The sequence below is a fragment of the Ptychodera flava genome, chromosome 15 (assembly GCF_041260155.1).
Source record: "Ptychodera flava strain L36383 chromosome 15, AS_Pfla_20210202, whole genome shotgun sequence".
In the NCBI taxonomy this organism is placed as follows: domain Eukaryota; kingdom Metazoa; phylum Hemichordata; class Enteropneusta; family Ptychoderidae; genus Ptychodera; species Ptychodera flava.
Genome location: NC_091942.1, coordinates 3,612,547 through 3,632,684, shown reverse-complemented (window position 1 = coordinate 3,632,684; position 20,138 = coordinate 3,612,547). Strand labels below are relative to the sequence as shown.

The following is a 20,138-nucleotide window of genomic DNA, read 5'->3' as shown; positions in this document are numbered from 1 at the left end:
TGTGTAAACTTTTTTTACTAAATGATCTTCAAAATGAGCCATCACAAGTGGTAAACTAAGGTACTCAGTTTGAGAGTCCGAATGTCTGTCCCTGAGGCGCATTCTACCTCGGCAAAGTCAACTCAACCACTAGTAAAGTACAGCTGTGCATTCAGCCACCTAATGCTGCTTTCACAAATAACTGTGAGGAGGCGGGGCTGGCGGAATCGAGATTGAAATCTAATTTTTTCAGATCTCCCCTCAATGCCCTAAAAATTGTGAAAAACTGATCACAATGACCTACCCAAAATATTGTTCAAAAGTACAAGACAAGTATGACTTAGATGCTGCTCAAAATTGACAACGCTGGAAGGTTAAAATATTCCATAAAATAAATGTTTTAATCTCTGGGTGTAATAATGGCAAATTTGGTAAAAAGTAAATAATTCCATTCAGTCGCACAATTTTTATTTAAATTAGAGTCTTTACAGTCTTGAGTTATCTTACAATGAGAATGTAAACATTTAAAAAATCAAGCATGGTGACCTTATCTTTTTTTCGTTAATCATTCTCATATGCCAGAATTCAAAAATTCCTCATACTCAAGTCTCCTGTTCTTCCATATCATGTGTTGCTCTCTGGCCTGATCTTGTGTACAAGTATATTTCACTGTCATGAGCGTCATTTGACCCAAACTTTTCTCAGCTTCAACTACATAAGAGTCAGAGATATCTCTCTGTCACTGGCGCTATGCAGTGATATTAACATTGCAGTAGCAGGGCGGCTGTATTAACTTTGATTATTTTGACAATGTTTTTGTCCAGTGTATACATCCGCGTTCTTGTTCTACTCCCCACATCATCTTTAACTGTCCAGTATTCAGCTTGCCAACACAACCTGTTTTATGTGTACCGTGCATTCGTATAACATTGACGATTAAATGACTTGCAGTCTGGACACTAAACTATCACCCAATACATGCATATTTATATATACAGGCTTTGTTGACAAACTGTCGTGTATGTCAGCATGCTGTACGGAGACTGCTGCAAGAAACTATATTTCATAGGAACATTGAAAAAATTATCAACATTTGCAGCTTCTGTCTCGAGCTCGTTACGAGGCCAACATGTTTGGGATTTTTAACGAAAAATCATACATGTTTCGATTTTTCGAGCAAAATTTCATGAAATGTGACAAAATTGTTCTAGATTTTGCTTAATTATTACTAACGTTATTAGATGCATTGGATAACATTGGAGTGTTATTCATTTTTCATTGAATTACCAACCAAACCTTGGAATCGGAAAATGTAAAAAGTAAAAGGGAACCAAAACATTTTCAGGTCCCCCTATAGGTAGAGTAAAACTTTCAAGTTCCCCTCTACTGTCCCAAAATTTTCGAACCCCCTGAATTCCTCCAGCCCCACCGTTTTTTTGTGAACGAAGCCTAATGATGTCTAAACGTCAAGTATAAATGAAAAATCACAGCTAAAAAACCTCTCCATGTAATGTTTCAGTGCCACTTGCACATGTGAAACACGCAGTTATAGAAAACTTGCAGACTTGCTCCAAGTCCGCGGTTTATAAAATTGAAGGACTAAACAGCAGATCGTCGCGCAATGTTAGAGTGTTGCGTAGACCGTGGTGTGAACGCCTTGGCCAGCCAGTAACTCAGCTGCCGATATAAGCCAGGCGACTGGGGGCCCGGGTCGGGGGCCAGTCTAGTAAAATTGCTGTGAACATGACCACAACCCACCAAGTTTGCGCTAAAAGACACAAAGTGTACATGGAAATATACTTTCATTTTCTTACGTACTTGAACGATGCACTACAGGCCACGCTTCTCCTGATTTGGCCTTTGTTCTTTAGAAGTTGAGTCTAATAGTTGTAATTTTGAAGATATTCTATGTCACTTTATCAAAACCAGGGTTGAAGTTTTTAGCAGCTGGTAGAGTACAGAAAAAAGTGACGATTTGCCGCCATCATTATTGCCGGTTTCACATCGATGATCGACTGCTTCGCAGATATGCATTCATTAAACCTACACCTCACAACATTAACAACAGGCTAATTAGACATTATTTGTGATGATTTTTCCAGTTATGATCAAAAATTAATAATGAATATTGATAAATTATTAATATGAATGTTACAGAATAATAAAATCTTGCTTTTTTACAAGCAATGTCGTCTTTTTTTTGTAAATACCTTCTGGAAACCCAGTTGTTGTTACAATTATGATTATTAATAAATTATGATTATGATTAATAAAATCATATTTTACACATTGTAATCTGCTTATGTAAACAACCCTCTGGAAACCCTTATTTAGTTCACAATCTATGCCAAAATATACAAGTGACACCATTACCCATGTTCAGTCTACTGCGAAAGTTTCTACACAATTAACTTATACACACTTTATATCTAGTCTCATCGAAATTTTCTGATCAAAAAATGATATAGTGCGCCCTCAGTGGCATAACTAACTACTCGTTTGTTTGGCCGGCATATTTAAACAAAATGGCGCTCACGCTGGATTTGCAACCCGCAGCTCCAGTCGATAGGTCTATGCTAGTCCCAGACAGAGCGAGAGCTCAGTGGTAGTCGTCACAAGCAACAAGTGTCGTAAGTTATACAGGGTTGGCGCGTAAGTTATACATGGTTGGCGTTCTCTGTTTAAGCATGGAGGTAGCACACAGCCCACAGGTGCCTGGGTTGCCGGTGTACATGCATAGCAACCAATCACCTGTGACACAGCCATGAGCGACATCATGATGAGTGTGGACTGATACCATTATTACTTAGTTATGTACCAGTAGTACTTTTGTGGAGGGACCACAGTCACTCGTGATCTATTCAGCTCGTGGACTATTCGCTATAGACATGTGTACTGTGTACATAAGCGAGATGTTTTTCTCGCCTATGTACACACGTCTATAGGCGAATAGTCGAAGAGCTGAATAGATCGCGAGTGACTGTGGAGGGACCTAGCTCTGCATGGCAGGGCTGTGTGTTACTGGCGTTATACGGCCACCCACCACATGGGAGGCCGTATAACGCCGGTAACACACGGCCATGCATAAGCTAGGAGGGACCGTGCTTTATCGAAGTACCCTAGCCTCAGTACAATGAACATTCCGAATGCCTAGATTAGATCTGAACATCTGAAGCACACGCTATATGCATTCATTGACTTTGATATTGTTGTATCAGTTCCACATGAAAAAGAGGTTATCAAGAGCATGGAGTTTACTATGAAGAGAGAAATTTGATTTTGGAAAACATTTCCATTTTTCCTTGTAGGACGTGTACCTATATTTAAAATATAGGGAGAGGACTAGAAAATGTAGTGAAACACCAATAGAGTCATTTTCCTCATGGATGTCTAGTTTTTACATCCATGGTCTCCTGCAAATGATAATTTATGATTTTAACATTTTAACATAGCACACTTGCAGTACACAGTGAGCTGTGGTGCAGTGAGGGTAGCACAGTAATACATGTTGCTATGGTGATAACAGCTCTGCCACCATTTTTGATTAGCTACTATAGACTGCTATTGGGATGGGTATCCGTCCGGCGTCCGTCGTCAGTCTGTATGTATGTATGTATGTATGTATGTATGTATGTCCGTTTGTGAGGCGTCCGTCCACTCAAATATCTTGAGAACCGCAGTACTCACTGATTTGATATTTGTTGTGTAGATGAAAAATATGATTTTGAGAAACTGTTTTTTTGGTTTTTTTTTATATTGTTGAAAATAGGCAAATTAATGCCAAAAAAGGTGTTTTTGGTAAAAAATCTTCTTCATAACCGCTGGTCAGACAGCTTTGTTATTTGGTATACAGGTCCCTAGGGATAACCCAACTTAGATTTGTTCAAATTGTGATGAAATATGCAAATGTGTATTTTTAAGGAATTTTTTTGTCATTTTGGTCAAAATTTGACTTACATTGTATGTAATTCTTGTACTGTATAAACCCTATCAATTCACCCAGAAAAAAATAATTAATATGATTTTAAATAATTGAATTTTAGTGTGGAATTATCAGAACGTTCAACTTTTTTGACAGTTCATAGTGAAATGCTTACCATCTTGGAGGATTAAAACATGTAAAGGCAACTTTCCTGAATCCCAACTTTGCATATTCTGAACCACCATTTATGTTATCTAAAAGAAATTGCTCATAATAGTTTGTCAGGATAGGGTGGTCAAATAAATAGAGATAGAGAAAGTTCTAATTTCCATTTATGGTTGACTTGGTAAGGATAAAATAAGATTACTTTTTGAGGAAAAAAATAGAGTGGTCAATTAAAAGAGTGGTCAAAGCACAGTCCCTCCACAAACGGTCAAGAAACGCTTTTGTTCAAAGGTGCTAATCACCTACACAGTTGCAACAGTCCGCGTTGCGGTGGACGCAGGAAGCGAGGCAAGTTAGCGTCTTGTTTCAGTGGCGTCTTGTGACACGGTCCCGCTCCGGTATCCTACGATTTTCAGTCAATCAAGCTACTTTATTTTCATCTTTCTGCACTGTTTCGCATGTATTTGAAGACTGGTGAGAAGATGAGTAAAACAGTTTCTTAAAGATCTAGGTCACTATCGAGAAATCTTGGATGATATTTTATGGCTGAGTTCAGCCATGAGGTGATCTTGACCGACGCCATGCATTTCGGAAACACTGTGAATTTTACTCCCCATTTGTTTTTTCACCTTTCATCAAAAAAGTAAGTCATGCACCTCCTAACAAGGCAAAGACTTCGAAAAAATAGGGAATCGTGTTGTGTTGTTATTTTGAGACCTAATTCGACAAGAAAACTAGTCTTTTTTGCCGCGTTTATATTTTCAACTGAAAACAAAATGGCGTCGCTTGGGATCGACGAGTCGTATCTGCATTACATGGGAAAATCCTAAAATGTCTTCCTTAACTCCCTTTTGATATCGATTTAACATGATAATTCCTCAGTTCCAAACTTTGAGAGTTCGATTTGAAATTTTTGATCGTTTTCAACAAAATTCAATGCACAAAATCAAGGAACTCTTACGATGACCTTGTTTTTGCAAGGTGCTCCCGTCGACCGTGCGTCGACCCATTGAGAGTTAGCGTTATGGTAATAGTGCAATGTTTTTTCCGACCCTTTTTTCTCCTTTATCGATCGTTCAGAGGTGTCAAGTGCGGCCCTACCGATCGTTCAGTCTTCTAAAAAGTAGGCAATCAGGTTCATGACGGAATCTGTTCTTTCTTAAAGACACAAGTTACTGCCGAACCCAATGTTTTGGTGATCTTTGGAATTCTCAGACCGCCAAATTTAGAGAATCTAGAAACCCTACAAGTGTTGCGACATTTTGGTGACATGACCTCCCCAAGCCTGGGTGCCAAACTCTCTGCCATGGATTTTCCTGATTGAGGATCAAGTGAGATACAAATCATGTCGTGTATGGGTTTCGTATGTTACCCACGAGAGACCGTGGTCAATCCATCGATGGGTATTTATATACAAACTGATTGTATCGGTTGCTACACTGTGGACATTGGAAGACCACGCAAGGCTTGGGTTTCATAGCAGTACGTGTCGACGAAGGATTTTTATCTTCCAAAATGAAGTCCCAATCAACATGGGAGTCGTCAAAATTGACGAAATCGTCTCCGAACTTGTACATAGTTCACGCTGCATGACTCCACGGCAGGCAGATGTAAACAAACTTTGGCCTTTAGACTCATGCGCAGACAATAATCAGAATGCATTCTGGGAGAATTAAGTTTCTGCTTACGATAATTTTATGCACGTAACTGTTAACACCTCCCGCCGCACGCGTGATAATCCGGGATTATCCCCATCAGTAAAATCAACAGAAAGCCCAATCAAAACCCTAACCATAATAAAAGAAACTGGTGGCGTTTCTTGACCGTTTTGTGGAGGGACTGTGGTCAAAGTGATAGGGTTTTTATGGTAAAGCTGGGCTGTAAGATTCCTCATGTGCTATTTATAGCAATTATGCAATCTGTGTAAACAGTGCAATGAAAGACTTAGTGTAACATGATTCCTTATAATGCTTTTGATGACCTTGAACTTCTTAAGTTACAAACATTTGTCTCTTCAGTGTGCTTTCTCTGAGTACGTACAGTCTCAACTTATTCAACAGAACTTACAATGTTAATTTGAAAGTTAAAATGTGCTTGGTTAATAGGATGAAAATACAGATATAGATAACCAGCTGAAGATTCTTTATAACGTGACAGATATGCTGTTTTATTATGACGTAAATCTTGATTTAAGCAAGTCTTGTTTACTTTAATTAGAATGTAATTAACTCTCGTTTATTTGCTATTATAGACAAATATAGTCTGATGAAATATGCAAATCTGTATTTTTACGGAATTTTTTCCATTTTTGGTTAGGCCATCCTGAAATGAGCTATCAAAGATATCCACCTTCTTCATCAATACATGTGTCACAAAAGGTTATTCTCTACATAACACAGCAGAGCTCTGTCAACTGTTGAGTCGCTTGTTTTTTCAAAACCGCTGGTCAGACAGCTTTAATATTTGGTTTACATGTCCTTAGGATGACCTTAGTGAGATAATTTCATACAGTCAGGAAATACTTAATTTTGTATCCATGTCTATAGTAGCTTCAGGGACTTTGGCCCTATGTTTTATTAGGTTCTCAGTTGTGGAGTGTTGTTGTTTGCAAACATATGGCATGATATTTACAAAAAGCATAGTCATGGTATAAGCCAAACAAGCTGATTTCCATACCATATGTCAACAAATTTGAATATTGGGTTGTTGCACATCAAGTGACAAATAATTTAATCAAATATACACTGAAGTGTCTGGGGATTTATGTATGTGTACAATACACATATTGTTTACATAGATATGTATATACACATACATGTTTACTATACATACGGTTTTGCATATACACATATATCCTGCTTACAGTATATTCATCAGTAATGGAAGTGTACTTGGCTTTCTTTTTTGAACAGCTTTGATAGTGACATTCTGATCTTTTGGGAGATGCATGAGTACGATGTCAGGATATGGTAGACCTACTTGTCACAGTGGACTGCAAGCTGTCAGTGCCATTGGTAAGTTTACCAGCTATTGGTCAGTTTAATGACTATGTATTGGTAAGAATATTGTTGGAGTAGGTTCTATGAATATTTTAATTAACCTTGTACAGGATAGAGATATTTGACACCAGTAAACTCAGTGTTTCATCCAGACAGGGGGATGGGGGATTCCCCCTCTGTTGACATGTTGGCACCCCCTAGTAATTTGTCAAGGGGGGACCAGCCCCCTATGAAATTGTGAAAGTCACATTTTAGAGATACAAGTAGAACACATGAACTGGTGAAATCCCCCCTAAATTTTCTGCTAAAGGGGAAAAAATCCCCCTGTTGATGCCATCCTGGATGAAACACTGTAAACTTGCCTTTGAAAGCTTAGCAATTATGAATTATTGCGTGTAAATGGGACAGGTAATACTTTCAAATCATGCAGTGAAAGCATCATCTTAGGACGGTGATGCTGTGATGATCAAGTTTAGCATGTGCAGACATGCAAATGCACTTCTTGAATCACTGGCATCAACCAACTTTCCAAATGGGTTGTATTATAAAACCATGGAACCCCTACTCCTCCAAGGGAGAAACTTTATTTCATCAATATGCCATCACGATGCATTTCACATATGATACATTCAACTTTTGACTGTGTTCATGGTGTTACAATTATTTACAAATACACGTAATATTTTTTAATGCTTTTCATTTCATAGGTTTGTCCATTGGGACTTTCCTTGGGCCAAATCAGAGGTACGTGACGTGTATTTCCTAAATTGATCCCTTTCCCAATTTTTTTTCAGTTTCTTTTCATCATAATTGACGTTTCAAAACCCTGTCAAATATTCTCACAAACTTTTCATTTTAGAAATAGTGTCAACATGTTTAATTAAAGGGACAAAGTCGGCCATTTTTCATAAATTTTGTTTGATGCGAGATACTACTTATATTGTTTGACATGTTGAAAGATATTGAATGAATGGGTGACCAAGCATGTATTCGACCCCGGTTTTAGACACGATACATGAAACCATCGCGAAAATGAGTTAATGGTCATGACCATTAATTCATTTTCGCGATGGTTTAATAACAAAAATCCTGAATATTTTTCATTTTGTCTGTCTTTCCAGTGCCAAATGTGCCATCGACGATGCTGACCCAGACAATAATGCCATCCTGACCAATGCAGTGGACTGTCTACAGTTTTTAGACATTGAGGTATGGAACAAAAGGAATCAACAGTTAAACTGTTGCAGTACTCATTAAAAGTGTTTTATATATTGTAGTAATGGTAAGCAAAGATTCTCACATGTTCATTCCAGACAGAATCTTGCCACTGACACCAGAACACAGTCCAAGCCACCATGAAAACCATGTTATTGTGTGTCACAGGTACCAATCAACCTAAATATGGCATATTCAAAACACTCCACCCGTAATCAACAAACCATTACACATGTTGGTTTAAGTCCAAGTGTAATAATCAAGGCTACCTATATAAATATGTATATTTTGTAGTCCTAAGCAAATATTCTCTTTGGTACCATGAAATTTCACAACCATATGTGTGAATTTTGGCTCATACACGGAAATTTCTAAAGTCCTACAATGTTCTTATATCACACTGACTACCATACACTGAACTGGCATTGAAAAGGTGACAGAAACAAACTACCTTTTGACACTAGACCTATACTCAAGATCTTTAAAAAGTCATTATTTCTATCATCGTCCATTGAAATTGTCAAAATACTATTTTGATTGGCACTCTAAAAGTAGTATTGCAACAGTTGATGGCAATTACTAGACCTCATGAATGTCATGCACAAAAACCCAGAAAAGCGAAAACTTTCATCTGCAACATTCAATGTAATATTCAGTTGTGATCTATGGCATGCATAGCAAGTTAATTCTAAATATTTAACATTACATTTTCCATTGCCTTCCTATGACTGCCTTCACCTTCCTCTACATGACCTTTGAACTCACAGAATATGAATTGTATATATGCCTTTGCAGCACCCAGTGGGTCAGTTATTCAATGCAACATGCCAGTCTCATCACAAGAGATACGGCACATCAACCACTACTCTAGCTGCTATGGCTGCATTCTGGTCAAAGGCAGTCATCGGCCTTCTGGATCAGGTAAGACACAAAAACCCATTTCAGATCAGATCCAAGCTCTATCTTTAAAGCTCCATAAGCTGTATCTTTTGGCTATTTTTTCAAAACTTTTGTGATGTGGTTTCCCTACACTTTCTGCATTAAATCCCTAAACTGTAATTTAACGTCAGAAGTAGTTAGCATATCAACACAACCTATATGAGTATAATCTCCATTGTTATTGTTGAAAATTGTTTTCAAGTCCGGACTAGAATTCATTTGTAAACAATAAACAATGATCTATACACACATACAAGCTGTGTGGACAAAAAGAATACTCAAAATTTCAGCATGACAAACGGATTAGGGTCATACACAGTAGTTGATATACAGAAGCAGAATACTGAAAAACTTGCCGCAAGTTACAGCTTATGTCCCTTTAAGGTAGTATGCGCCTTGAAAGTGAAAGACTTAAACTTTAGCTCAAACATTCCTCAATGAAACTTTCAACCATTCTCTTATCAAGTCAAGAATAAATATCAGGGGTCACTGTGCAAAGTTTGATACTAGAGAATCAAATTACGTGACATTTACAGATACTTGAAATTCAAAATGGCTGCCATCCTTGTGCTAACTCTACATGGGGGGGGGGGGGGGGGGGGGAAATTAAATTTTAAATTTTTGAAAAAATAAGACATTAAAAACTTTTATTACTTCTAGTAGACCAGAAAAGAATTGTAAAAATTGAGAGTCTGAATGTCTGTCCCTGAGGCATATTCTACCTTAATATACAAAAAAAACAATTGCCTGTCTGAAATATTCCTGTATGTTATAATGGGAACCACAGGAAAATAAAGTAAAGATATGGTGTTTCTGCCAACGATAAGACAAGTGTAAGACAGACAGGATTTTTCTGATCTACATGTAATGTTGGTGGCAGATAATCGCACACATTATGGTGTATTAAGTATAAAACCTACAATATCAGTGTTATTGTGTTATTTAGGGTAAAGAAACCTTTGAGCAATGCAAAATAAACATGTACTTTTAGCCACTGTAAAGCACCATGCTTGATCTGAAGTGTTTTGATCTTTCAGGGTGTTCCGGTGATGACCATGGCAGAAACCATGTCAGATATGCTGGAAGACTGTACAGCCAAGGCAGTGGAGTTTTCAATTGCAGTTGAGGTTGGTAGAGGTGATGTTGATGAAACACTGACAGCCAGCAGTGACTTGGAAGATGTGCGAGGTGTTGATGATGGAATTGAAGGAAATAGGTGTACACATGCAGAGAAGAGAGATGATCAAGAAAGTGAAGACTTTTTTGAAGTTGAATTTGAAGGAACATCTGGAAAGACCAGTGCAGATAAAGAATGGAAGATGGGCTCTCATGCGAATGATATAATCAGAAATACACCCAGTTTGTCACACACAGTGAATGCATTGACATTGACAGCTGTACCAAAGCCTCCTAAATTGCCAGAACTTCCAGAAATTGCAATGACCTCTCTCAAAGGTGAAAGGTCATATCTGGTTGTTTCTGGAGATCACAGTGAAAGCGATGAAGGTGAAAGTGATGACGATGATGATATTTCCTGGTATTTTGGGGGAAAGATGCCATCGCCCCCCAAGTTTCCAGAGATTCCAGAGCTCTCATTCCTGATGGAAAGCAATACAAGTGTCAGAAGGGACAGGATAGGGAATCACGCTACACATCCAGAAGGGCCTGATGGAGGTAGAGGGGGTATTGTTGACATCACCGACAGGGAGGACCGCATTTCTACATCAAAGACCAGTACAATGCTTACAACACATCATTGTAATAATAACACAACAGCCAAGACAAGCAATACAGCAGACTGTCAGTTGCACTTTCACTTTGAACGAAGTATATCAGGTACAAACTCAGGTGCAATGTCAAAAGAAACGGATATCTGTGCCAATGACAATGATAATGATTGTCACATTGCCAGTGATGAGGTTGGTTTGGCCGCTGATGACTTTGATGACGATTTTGAGAACTGTTTTGTTGAAGGTCACTATGAAGAAGGTTCTGTGAGTCAGGGGAAGAAGACAAGTTCAAGGTCAAAACATTTACAGATCGGTGAAACTGACGGTGAACGTCCTTCAGACATATCACATCACTGTCAGCTAGTTACAAGAACAGAAACTAATGATCGACCAGATGTACACTTTCCCCTTGAAGCAAGCTTTACAGAGACAGACAACAAAGATTTCCGTCCATCTGAGAAGCAAAAACTCACTTCAGAGAACTTGGAGAAAATGCTGTCAGAAAAAATGAAAGTAAAGTCTATCGAGAGAATTAAATCTGTTTGCAATGCAAGTAGACATTTTACATCCATCCAAGGCATTGTTGATCAACAAAGGGATACTGATGTTGCCAACAGTACTGATATTGCACAAAGGACTCTTGAAGAGGCTGATTTGAGAGACAAAGTGTATAATAGGGAGGGACAAATGTCAAATTTAAGCGAGTCATCTTCAGCAAATGTTGAGAAATATTCTATGCAAGAAGAAATTATTAGAATTGAGGAAATGCTTAGTAACTTAGAGAAAGTGAAAGATATCAGGCCGTCAACACTCACTGGTTTGCAGAATAACAGCAGACATTTTAGAACGGTTGAGAGTGTTGTTGCAGAGAAGAAGTCGGAAGATCCCATAACCTCATTGAACATCATATCTGCTAAGAGAGAAATTCAAAACTCTGTGGCCAATGAAGGCAAGTCTAGTGTTGGAATTCTAGAGGTAGGTGGTTTTGGGAATCTATCATTTGGGAAACTAGAAGCAGCTGAGAGACCTTCTCTGACCTCCATTAAGAACAGAAGTCGACACTTCCGACCTCAAGATGACATTCCAAGCAGTGACAGTTTGGATGATGGAATCACAGTGGAAGATCAGAGGACAGGACCTGCTGGTATGATCAAAGGGAATCCTACTGACAGTGTTGGTGAATCTGTCAAGGTTACGGATATCAACAAACTAGGGTAAGCCTTTCATTTACAGATCTGCAAAGCCACAAATTACTGCAACATGATTGTTAAATCCAATTCTTCCAGACTCTGTACTCTCAGTTTGGCAATGTTGATGTGTTATGTTTTAAAATCTCAGGAATCCAAACAAACAAACAAAACTTGAGGTTTTGGTGTTCACCTGTGCAGAGTTGAAAAGTTTCTGGTGTATAATTTTCTGAGAGAAGGCCAAATTGTGTTGCTGTGTCACATGTTTGGTGACAGATTTACTGTGATTTTGTTATTTGACTTTTCAGTAATGCTCTCTGCCATGGGAAACGCCAAATGATGGACCTAGCCATTGAAGCATACAAACAACAACGGCAGGAATGCAAGGACAGGGACAAGTAAGAAAATCTATTTATGACTATCAATGATTCAAATTGTAAACTTCCTTTGACAAATCATTGTTTTTGAAATGACAACATAATCTGTTGATCGTCAAGAAGTGTAATATACATGTGTATACTGGAAGATGCTTAGAAAAATGATGTTGTCTCTTTTTGTGTCCATTGTTGAGAGACAAATGCTGCAGTGTTGCATTTCTTTATTCCTTGATGGCTTTAAAAATTGCATGTGATGACTGTATTGTATAAAATTAACTGTTTGTTTTTTGAATGGAATATTCATGAAGCCCAAAGATGTTATTCTAAAACTGCACAAATACTGAAATATCATCGAGCATTACTTGATAATGCTAATATTAATCATTCTTGGAACTTAGTTTCTTGTGTGTAGATATCCTAAAAAATTGTTCCAATACAGTAGAATTTAGACCAGGCTCTAAGTCTGTCATGGTATTGACTAGTTGTGATATTTGATTCAAAACTTAAATAATGTATTCATTGTAATTTTCATCAATAGATTCACCTTTGACCTGAATCTCATTAACATTTGCTGCATCACTGGTCCATCCATGACACAGTGTCGTCTTGAAAGTGGTCTGGTAATTGAGGTTGCCAGCCGGTACCTTCAAATTATACACTCAGTCGCACACAGAGAACATCACGTTCTGGTGAGCTTTTACATGTATGAATGCTTAACAATTAATAATGACTTAATATCTACAGTCATTGTTGTTTCAGAATTACTGTGTAAATTCACTTGTACACGTGTATTGAATCCATATATTCCCAGCCTTACTTACAAAATGCTCAGCGTAGAACTTGCACTGATGTGTAGTATCTCGGAAGCTGATATCCAATTGGGTGGCTGAATCTTACTGTTATAGTAACATAATACAAAAAGACTCCCTAAGTTGCTGTGAATAGTGGCAATCAACCAATCAGATATAACCTTCCAAGTATGCTGCACATCAGCAGTGGAACTCATGTGAGTTTATTTGCAATTCATACTGTCAATAACTTTTGAAACTATCTATTATGCTGACTATTGTATTGTTTGCATATTAAAGGTATACAGTCACCTGTAATCTAAATATGCTCAAATATGGTCAAAGGGGTGTTTCTTGGTATTCAAAATGCCCATGTGAGGGCGCTGTTTTAAAACGGCCACCCGCTTAAAATCTGTGATTGGTTAGATTTTCTCTTTCCATGGCAACTGTGGCAAAATTGGAACAGGTGATGGTATACCTTTAAGTCTTCTGTACCATGCCATTAAAAAAATTGAATTTAATTTCAAATTTTATACCTCTTTGAAAGCTACAATTCCATAATCGATTAAAGCATTAAATCTCACACATTTGCTTTTACAACACAAAGTCAGCCCTTAGTGATTTATTGCTTTGATCTTCAGCTAATCAACGGTGATGTGAAACCCAGCTTCAGACACACTGGTTACAAGGAATCAGTGTTGATATCATTGGTACAACATCCAGCAGACACAGTCGTGGAGAGATCCTGGTTAGATGATGTCATCAAGATACTCTGTGAGGTCGGTTTGGAATAAAAGTATCACAACAGCCGTGCATGTACATATTTGTGAAACCCCCAATCACATCATAATATGAAAGTATGAAAGCAGAGTCATGCAACAGACATGTCATATCTTTTTTAGCAAAATCATAATATATAATATTTTTTTCAAGAGTTAAATTTGTGTAAATAATGAGAAGAGTGAATACCAATGCACAGTTCAGAGCCAATTTTATCACAAGCTGTTTGTGACTTCAAAATATATGACAACTGAAAAATTTCATCTCTTTATCTCCGAATCTTCAAAGAGGTAGCCATCATGGGCTGGACAGTAAAAGGAGTGATGAATATTTCTCTCAGTATGTTGTGGAAGTTAGCTAACGTGGAAGATATTTATGATTTTACGATTTCTGTTTGAGGAAATGCAGTCATTGAGAACATGTTGTGTATACTTTATTTCATTTCAACAGTAGTATATGACCAGTTTGTGAAAGACAGCATCAGGAAGTTTTTGTTTCATATCTGTATTATGTACAGGTTGGAGCTAGTATTATCATGATGAGAGGTACAGCTGATGATCGTCTCCATGACTACTGCATGACTAATGAGATACTTCTGTTGGAAAATGTCAAGTACACTGCATTGCAGGCATTATCTGTTGCTATGGATACCAATATCCTGACATATATCACAGATGCAAGTAAGGTGAGTGAAACCAAACACTCAAAAGTTTCCCAAAAATTAGAAGTTTGGCTGGTGAAATTTGAACAGTACTCTTTGTTCTTTATATGACTGATTAAGGTGGAGCTGCATGTTGCCAACACAGTATTTTTTCAAAGCAATATTTCTTATCAAAGATGACAGGGAAACCCCCTCATACTATATATTTTCAAAAAGCAGAGACTCTGAAGTTTAGTATGATAGCAGTAGTTTACTTGAAGGATGAAGTGGGTCTATATTTGGGGTAAAAAACCTTAATTTTGGTATTAATGATATTTATTAATTTAAGTCAAAAACTTGACACTATTTTCTGAAACGTAATACTTCACTTGAAAGAAGAGTATATGTAGAAAACAATGACTTTTCTGTTTTGCATTATCTATCCTCATTCTAAAATAGCAAGGGTTGAAAGACTGACCCTCAAAATGATTAAAATCATGATTAGCAAAATTGAAATACCTCCTATTCAAAATGTGAGAAATTTATCGCTTTTGTTACATAGCATTTAGAAGAGATAATGTGAAAATTTCAGAAAATTTGACTCAGCCAGAGTGGAGTTATATTCTTCTGAATTCTTGATATTGGGAGAAAAAAGAAACCAGAAAATCAGGTGATTTGCATATGTTTGCATAAATTAACACTTCTCTATCATGTAACAAGCGACTGCTTGACAAGCTAAAAGGTGAACCCAACCAATATTTTAATCTTTGGTGGACAAATTTATTAAAGTTTAATGAATATTTGCAAAAATGTGATTTTTGGTCAAAATACACTGTGTTTGGTGCAGCACCCCCTTAACTAGGCCTGATAAATTTTAGAAAGTACTTGCCCCTTAACAACTTAAAAGAACAATTGATATGTAGACTTTCTATTCCTCTTTTTATTTTGCCATTGGTATCTAATATTTCTTTCTTTCCAATGCATATTTCTTCAAATTTGGAGAAGGGATTCTATTGGACAAAGACTGTAGAGTTACTTTTCCAACACTGCAGAAATTATGACTTGGAGAAAATATTTCAACATGTTCCTTTGTGTTTTGCATTTATTTTAACATTTCAAAGTCAACTCTTTCATTTCTTCAGAAAATTGATATTTGATATTCTGCATAAAATACAAAGAACAAAGTTGTTAGGGTGTAGGGTATTTCTTGTTCTCACTTCACAATTTGGAAGGTTCTATCGTTTTAACTCTTATGTCTGGACTGTACCTGGACAAAGTGAAGAGAAATAGTGATATTAGGAAGTCTTTCAATCTTAGATTTGTAATTTCTTATCTAGCTGTTTTCACTGTACATCATGCTTACCAGGTTGACTGTGGGAAACCAGTTTATGTTGCATGCTGGGAATCAGGGTGGCAGCCTAAGACTGGGTTGAAAACAACCAATTTGAAGAGAACAGGGTACATCAAGCTGACAACAGAGTGTCACATTCAAGTAAGCATAGAGTGTTTACAGTGTACAGTGTACATCACCCTTTACTGAGCAGCTCTGTTTAACAAGGGTAGCTATGTTGTCTTTTTTCAAAATTTTACCTCTTTTGCACCCATTTCAGATTATATACCATGTACATGTAGATGGAGCTATCCCATCAAAACCATGAGATTGTCAAAAGTAACAGTAGAATGATGAGATGGTCATTGATATGCAGTCAACAGTTGCACTGTCATCTTCCCTGTAGATTTTGAATACATTATGCATTGTTGAAAAGTACAAGAAATGAAGCAATTTCAGTATTGTAATGTTTTGTTATTTGTTTAACAAAATCAGTGCCAGCAATGTACAGGTAGTATGAGTTCAATCATTTCATCACTGTCTCACCACAAGGCTTCAAACCAATCCATTAAAATCAGTGCTGCTATACTGCTTGGTTTTAAAAGGACTAACCGTGTCACCTCACGATTTTAGTAAATAATATTTGTTTTCAATGTCAAAGTTTGAACTTTTTTGAATGAAATGGTGAAGAAACTTTAGAAATTGAGATGCAGTGGTCAACAAAAACACATTGCTTACAAAATTACATTCTTTTTTTTCTGTAGACATTAATCCTGTGTGCACCGAGTACTGTCTTGTTGGCCGGTTTGAAGTATGACTTCCTTAACTGTGCACACAGATTGCAGCATGCAGTCACTGAAAGGAAGCTATTACCTGGTGGGGGCGCTATTGAGTTGAAACTGATCCAGTATTTACAGACAGTGTACGGTGAGTGGCATGTTGCACTGTACATGTATATTTTTCAGAAAAGTATTTCCACCAATGGCCATCCATCTGCTGATAAGTCAAGTTGATGCAAGACAGATATGGAAATGATTCCTTGCGATATCAGAGTTCAATCATGAATGTAAAAAATCAATTTTTGTCTGAAAACTTTGCTGAGTGCTTTTGCAGGAATAGGGATATTGTACTTTGTTGTAGCACTTATTTCCTGATTGAAAACTCTAAAACTCATTTCAAGGAGTCCAACCACATGGTCAAGTAATAAAGTCAGGTGCACAAAGACAAAATTTTTTCAGAATTTCTGTCGGAAGTGACAAATATCTCTTTGAGTCGAGTTGACTGGTTTTATTCAGTGGCAAACCTTTAATAACAATCAGCTGTATTCTGATTGTATGAAAACAAAATCAGTTATCTGTACAGTGACTATCTGTAAATGATAGGTGACAATGAGCATGCCGTCATCCAGACTGAGAGTGTCTCATGGACTATTATGTTTGTGCACAAGTAATGTCCCACACCACAGGTGATGACTTTGCAATACAGCGTCTCAATGTTGACAACACGTGTTGATAGCAAATAACCATTGCAGTAATCGCCATAGTATCACTGAATTATTTCATTATTTGATATAGATACTGCCTGTGGTGAAATTGACAATTGGATCACCACAAGCGTAAAAAGAACATGACTTCAATTTCTGTGTTCTGTATTTTCTAGAACTTCATGATATACTTTGAATAGTCATTCATTAGAAGTATCCACCTAAAATATGCAAGTCAACTGTGTGTAAGTCAACTGTGTGTAAGCCATGTATGGTTCAGTTGACGTGTTGAATCAACATGTTTGTCACTACAGAAATTCTGAAAAAATTTTGTCTTTGTCTTTTTTTTGTCTTTTTTTCAAAGTTTGAGGATGCATGTCTTTCTCATACTTAGAAAACTTTATAATGTACGTTTTCATTGAATGGTATTTTTGTTAAAATTTTCAGGAAATGGTAGAATAGGTGAGATACATGGTTATGAGGGCGTCATAGCACTGGCACTGCAAAATGTCTTCCAAGAATACCTGAGCACTACAATGTTGAACACTGGACATGACAGCAATGTTGCTCACATTTATCACTCAATTCACCAAGCTTTGCAAAATGACCGGCCACACGCCTACATTTTGTCAAACCCAGAGTCTGAGGATTTGACAGACATGGTGTGTGATTGTCTTGGTGCAAAGACAGCGGCGTGGAAAGCAGCCTGGAGTCTAGTGAAGCTCATTTTGCAGTGTGATATGCATATTGTAACTGGTATTGAGAACAAGGCTGGCATTCGGTCCTGGATGCACGGGGATAATTTGATAGGAATTTTGTGATTCTAGCTCTGACCATTTTGATGAGCAAGACATGATCATACTATATGGTACAGATGAAGCACTTAATTTGCATGGAGATGTTAGCTTAGAGGTCATCCCAGGACAGATTATCATTTTTGTTGGGAAGGCTGGCAATAAAGTGGAAGCCTTTGTTACATAATATGGAGGTAAATATATTGATTCCCCATTGACCAGGATGTGTATATTATCCTGGATGATTTTGCTATTAAGACTTTTCTGCCAGTCTTCCTCGCAGAGATTGGTAAAGGAACATGATTCAAGTACCTCTCTGTGAAAGGGAGGTAATTCTAGGAGAACAGTTTTCACATTAAAATTGCTGTTGAATAACCCCTCAAGTGGTTTTAGTCTGTGGTCTAGGAAGAGTTCCCAAGGATGTTTTATGTCATCATTTAAGTATTTCTCGGCAAAGTTAATGCATGTGCATGGTTTTGACATCTGGAGCCTTTAATGCCTCCCGAAATTTCTCTCTTCACCTTTCTGGTAATGCTATCTTGACCATTCCACAGAAATTTCAAGACAACCTGGTATTCAAGGTGTTGCTGTTGTCATCCTCAAAACATAATTAAGCTGAGATAAACGGGACATTTTTGAAACTTGAATTTTCCTTGTTAGGATGAGGCGCCCATTTCTTACATGCCCAAGGTTTGTTCAATTTACCTTATAATTGGTCGGACACAATTAAGTAGTGTTGAACTGGCAATGGACTGGGTTCAAGTCTGTGATTTGTGAACATGTGAGTGGGCTGAACGGCGATACTGGGGAGTTTCACCAGAAATCTCATCCTTCAGAAACTAACTCACTTCTGTGCAGACTCAAAGGTAATGCATTCCATGACTACGAAAACCTGACTTTAGCTGCCAACTTTTAAGTGGTTTTTGTGAAATAGAAGAGACATGAGACAAACTGTTGCAAATGATTGTAATTTTTAAGAATTCAGCGACTTGAACCAAGTCTAAGCTGGTAGTTGTGGGAGATGTAGATTCAAGCTCAACAAAGCCTACTCAACAGGTTTAGTAGGCGTGAATAGTCAAAAAAATCTTATATTAGTATCATAATTATGGAATGTTGATGGTATTAATAAAACTGTCATGGTATTACATCAAGGTTTAGCTTCCTTTCTTAATGAACATTATGAATTATACTTGACTAGTCTATCACACATCTAATATACATGTAGTATAAGTGTACAGTATTTGAAGCTCTGGCTTTATTTTTAGTATATTAGTATTCATAATGTTTCATGATTATGATATTAATATAATATTTCTCAGCCTGTGCCCTCCTACTGAAGTTGGGATTTGATGGGTTGTGTTGGCCATTTTATGTCAAATGGTTTTTTCTTCCTGCTTTTCCGCTTGCCACGACAAAGAGCTTCAGTTTTGTCCTGGTTTGCCTTCAGGCTAGACAGGGAGTTGACTACACTTGTACTCCCATGTGTCGTAAAAGATTGCATGAAGTCTCGTCTCAGATCATCAGCAAATACTGCGTATTTACACAGCAATATTTACATTGTGTATTTAGCTACTATAGACTATAGTCTATAGAAGCTATTGGGATGGGTATCCGTCATCCGTCCGGCGTCAGTCTGTATGTATGTATGTATGTATGTCTGTTTGTGAGGCGTCCGTCCACTCAAATATCTTGAGAACCGCAGTACTTACTGATTTGATATTTGTTGTGTAGATGAAAAATATGATTTTGAGAAATTTTTTTTTTAATTTTTTGATATTGTTGAAATAGGCAAATTAATGCCAAAAAAGGT

The 20,138-nt window shown here is 37.3% G+C and overlaps 1 protein-coding gene across 2 annotated transcripts; it reads left to right on the top strand.

Moving 5' to 3' along the window:
* The first annotated feature begins 2,480 nt into the window (after positions 1–2,480).
* Positions 2,481–19,475, top strand: LOC139150912 (uncharacterized). 2 transcript variants are annotated; one of them, XM_070723374.1, is made up of 13 exons: positions 2,481–2,631; positions 6,979–7,080; positions 7,773–7,809; positions 8,187–8,274; positions 9,076–9,201; positions 10,257–12,163; positions 12,445–12,534; positions 13,052–13,202; positions 13,943–14,080; positions 14,599–14,766; positions 16,088–16,213; positions 16,816–16,978; positions 17,982–19,475. In XM_070723374.1, the coding sequence occupies exons 2-13, from the start codon at positions 7,014–7,016 to the stop codon at positions 18,353–18,355; spliced, it is 3,435 nt and encodes a 1,144-aa protein (XP_070579475.1). In that variant the 5' UTR covers positions 2,481–2,631; positions 6,979–7,013; the 3' UTR covers positions 18,356–19,475. The 2 variants fall into 2 exon arrangements, with proteins under 2 accessions (XP_070579475.1, XP_070579476.1); XM_070723375.1 differs by having other exon boundaries at positions 2,489–2,609.
* Positions 19,476–20,138: the final 663 nt, after the last annotated feature.

Excerpts from the sequence above, each read along its gene's own strand:
- LOC139150912 (XM_070723374.1), top strand. The coding sequence starts at position 7,014 with ATGAGTACGATGTCAGGATATGGTAGACCTACTTGTCACAGTGGACTG. Across the intron at positions 8,275-9,075 it reads TACAGTTTTTAGACATTGAG|CACCCAGTGGGTCAGTTATT; the intron begins GTATGGAACAAA and ends ATGCCTTTGCAG. Across the intron at positions 16,214-16,815 it reads CAACAGAGTGTCACATTCAA|ACATTAATCCTGTGTGCACC; the intron begins GTAAGCATAGAG and ends TTTTTTCTGTAG.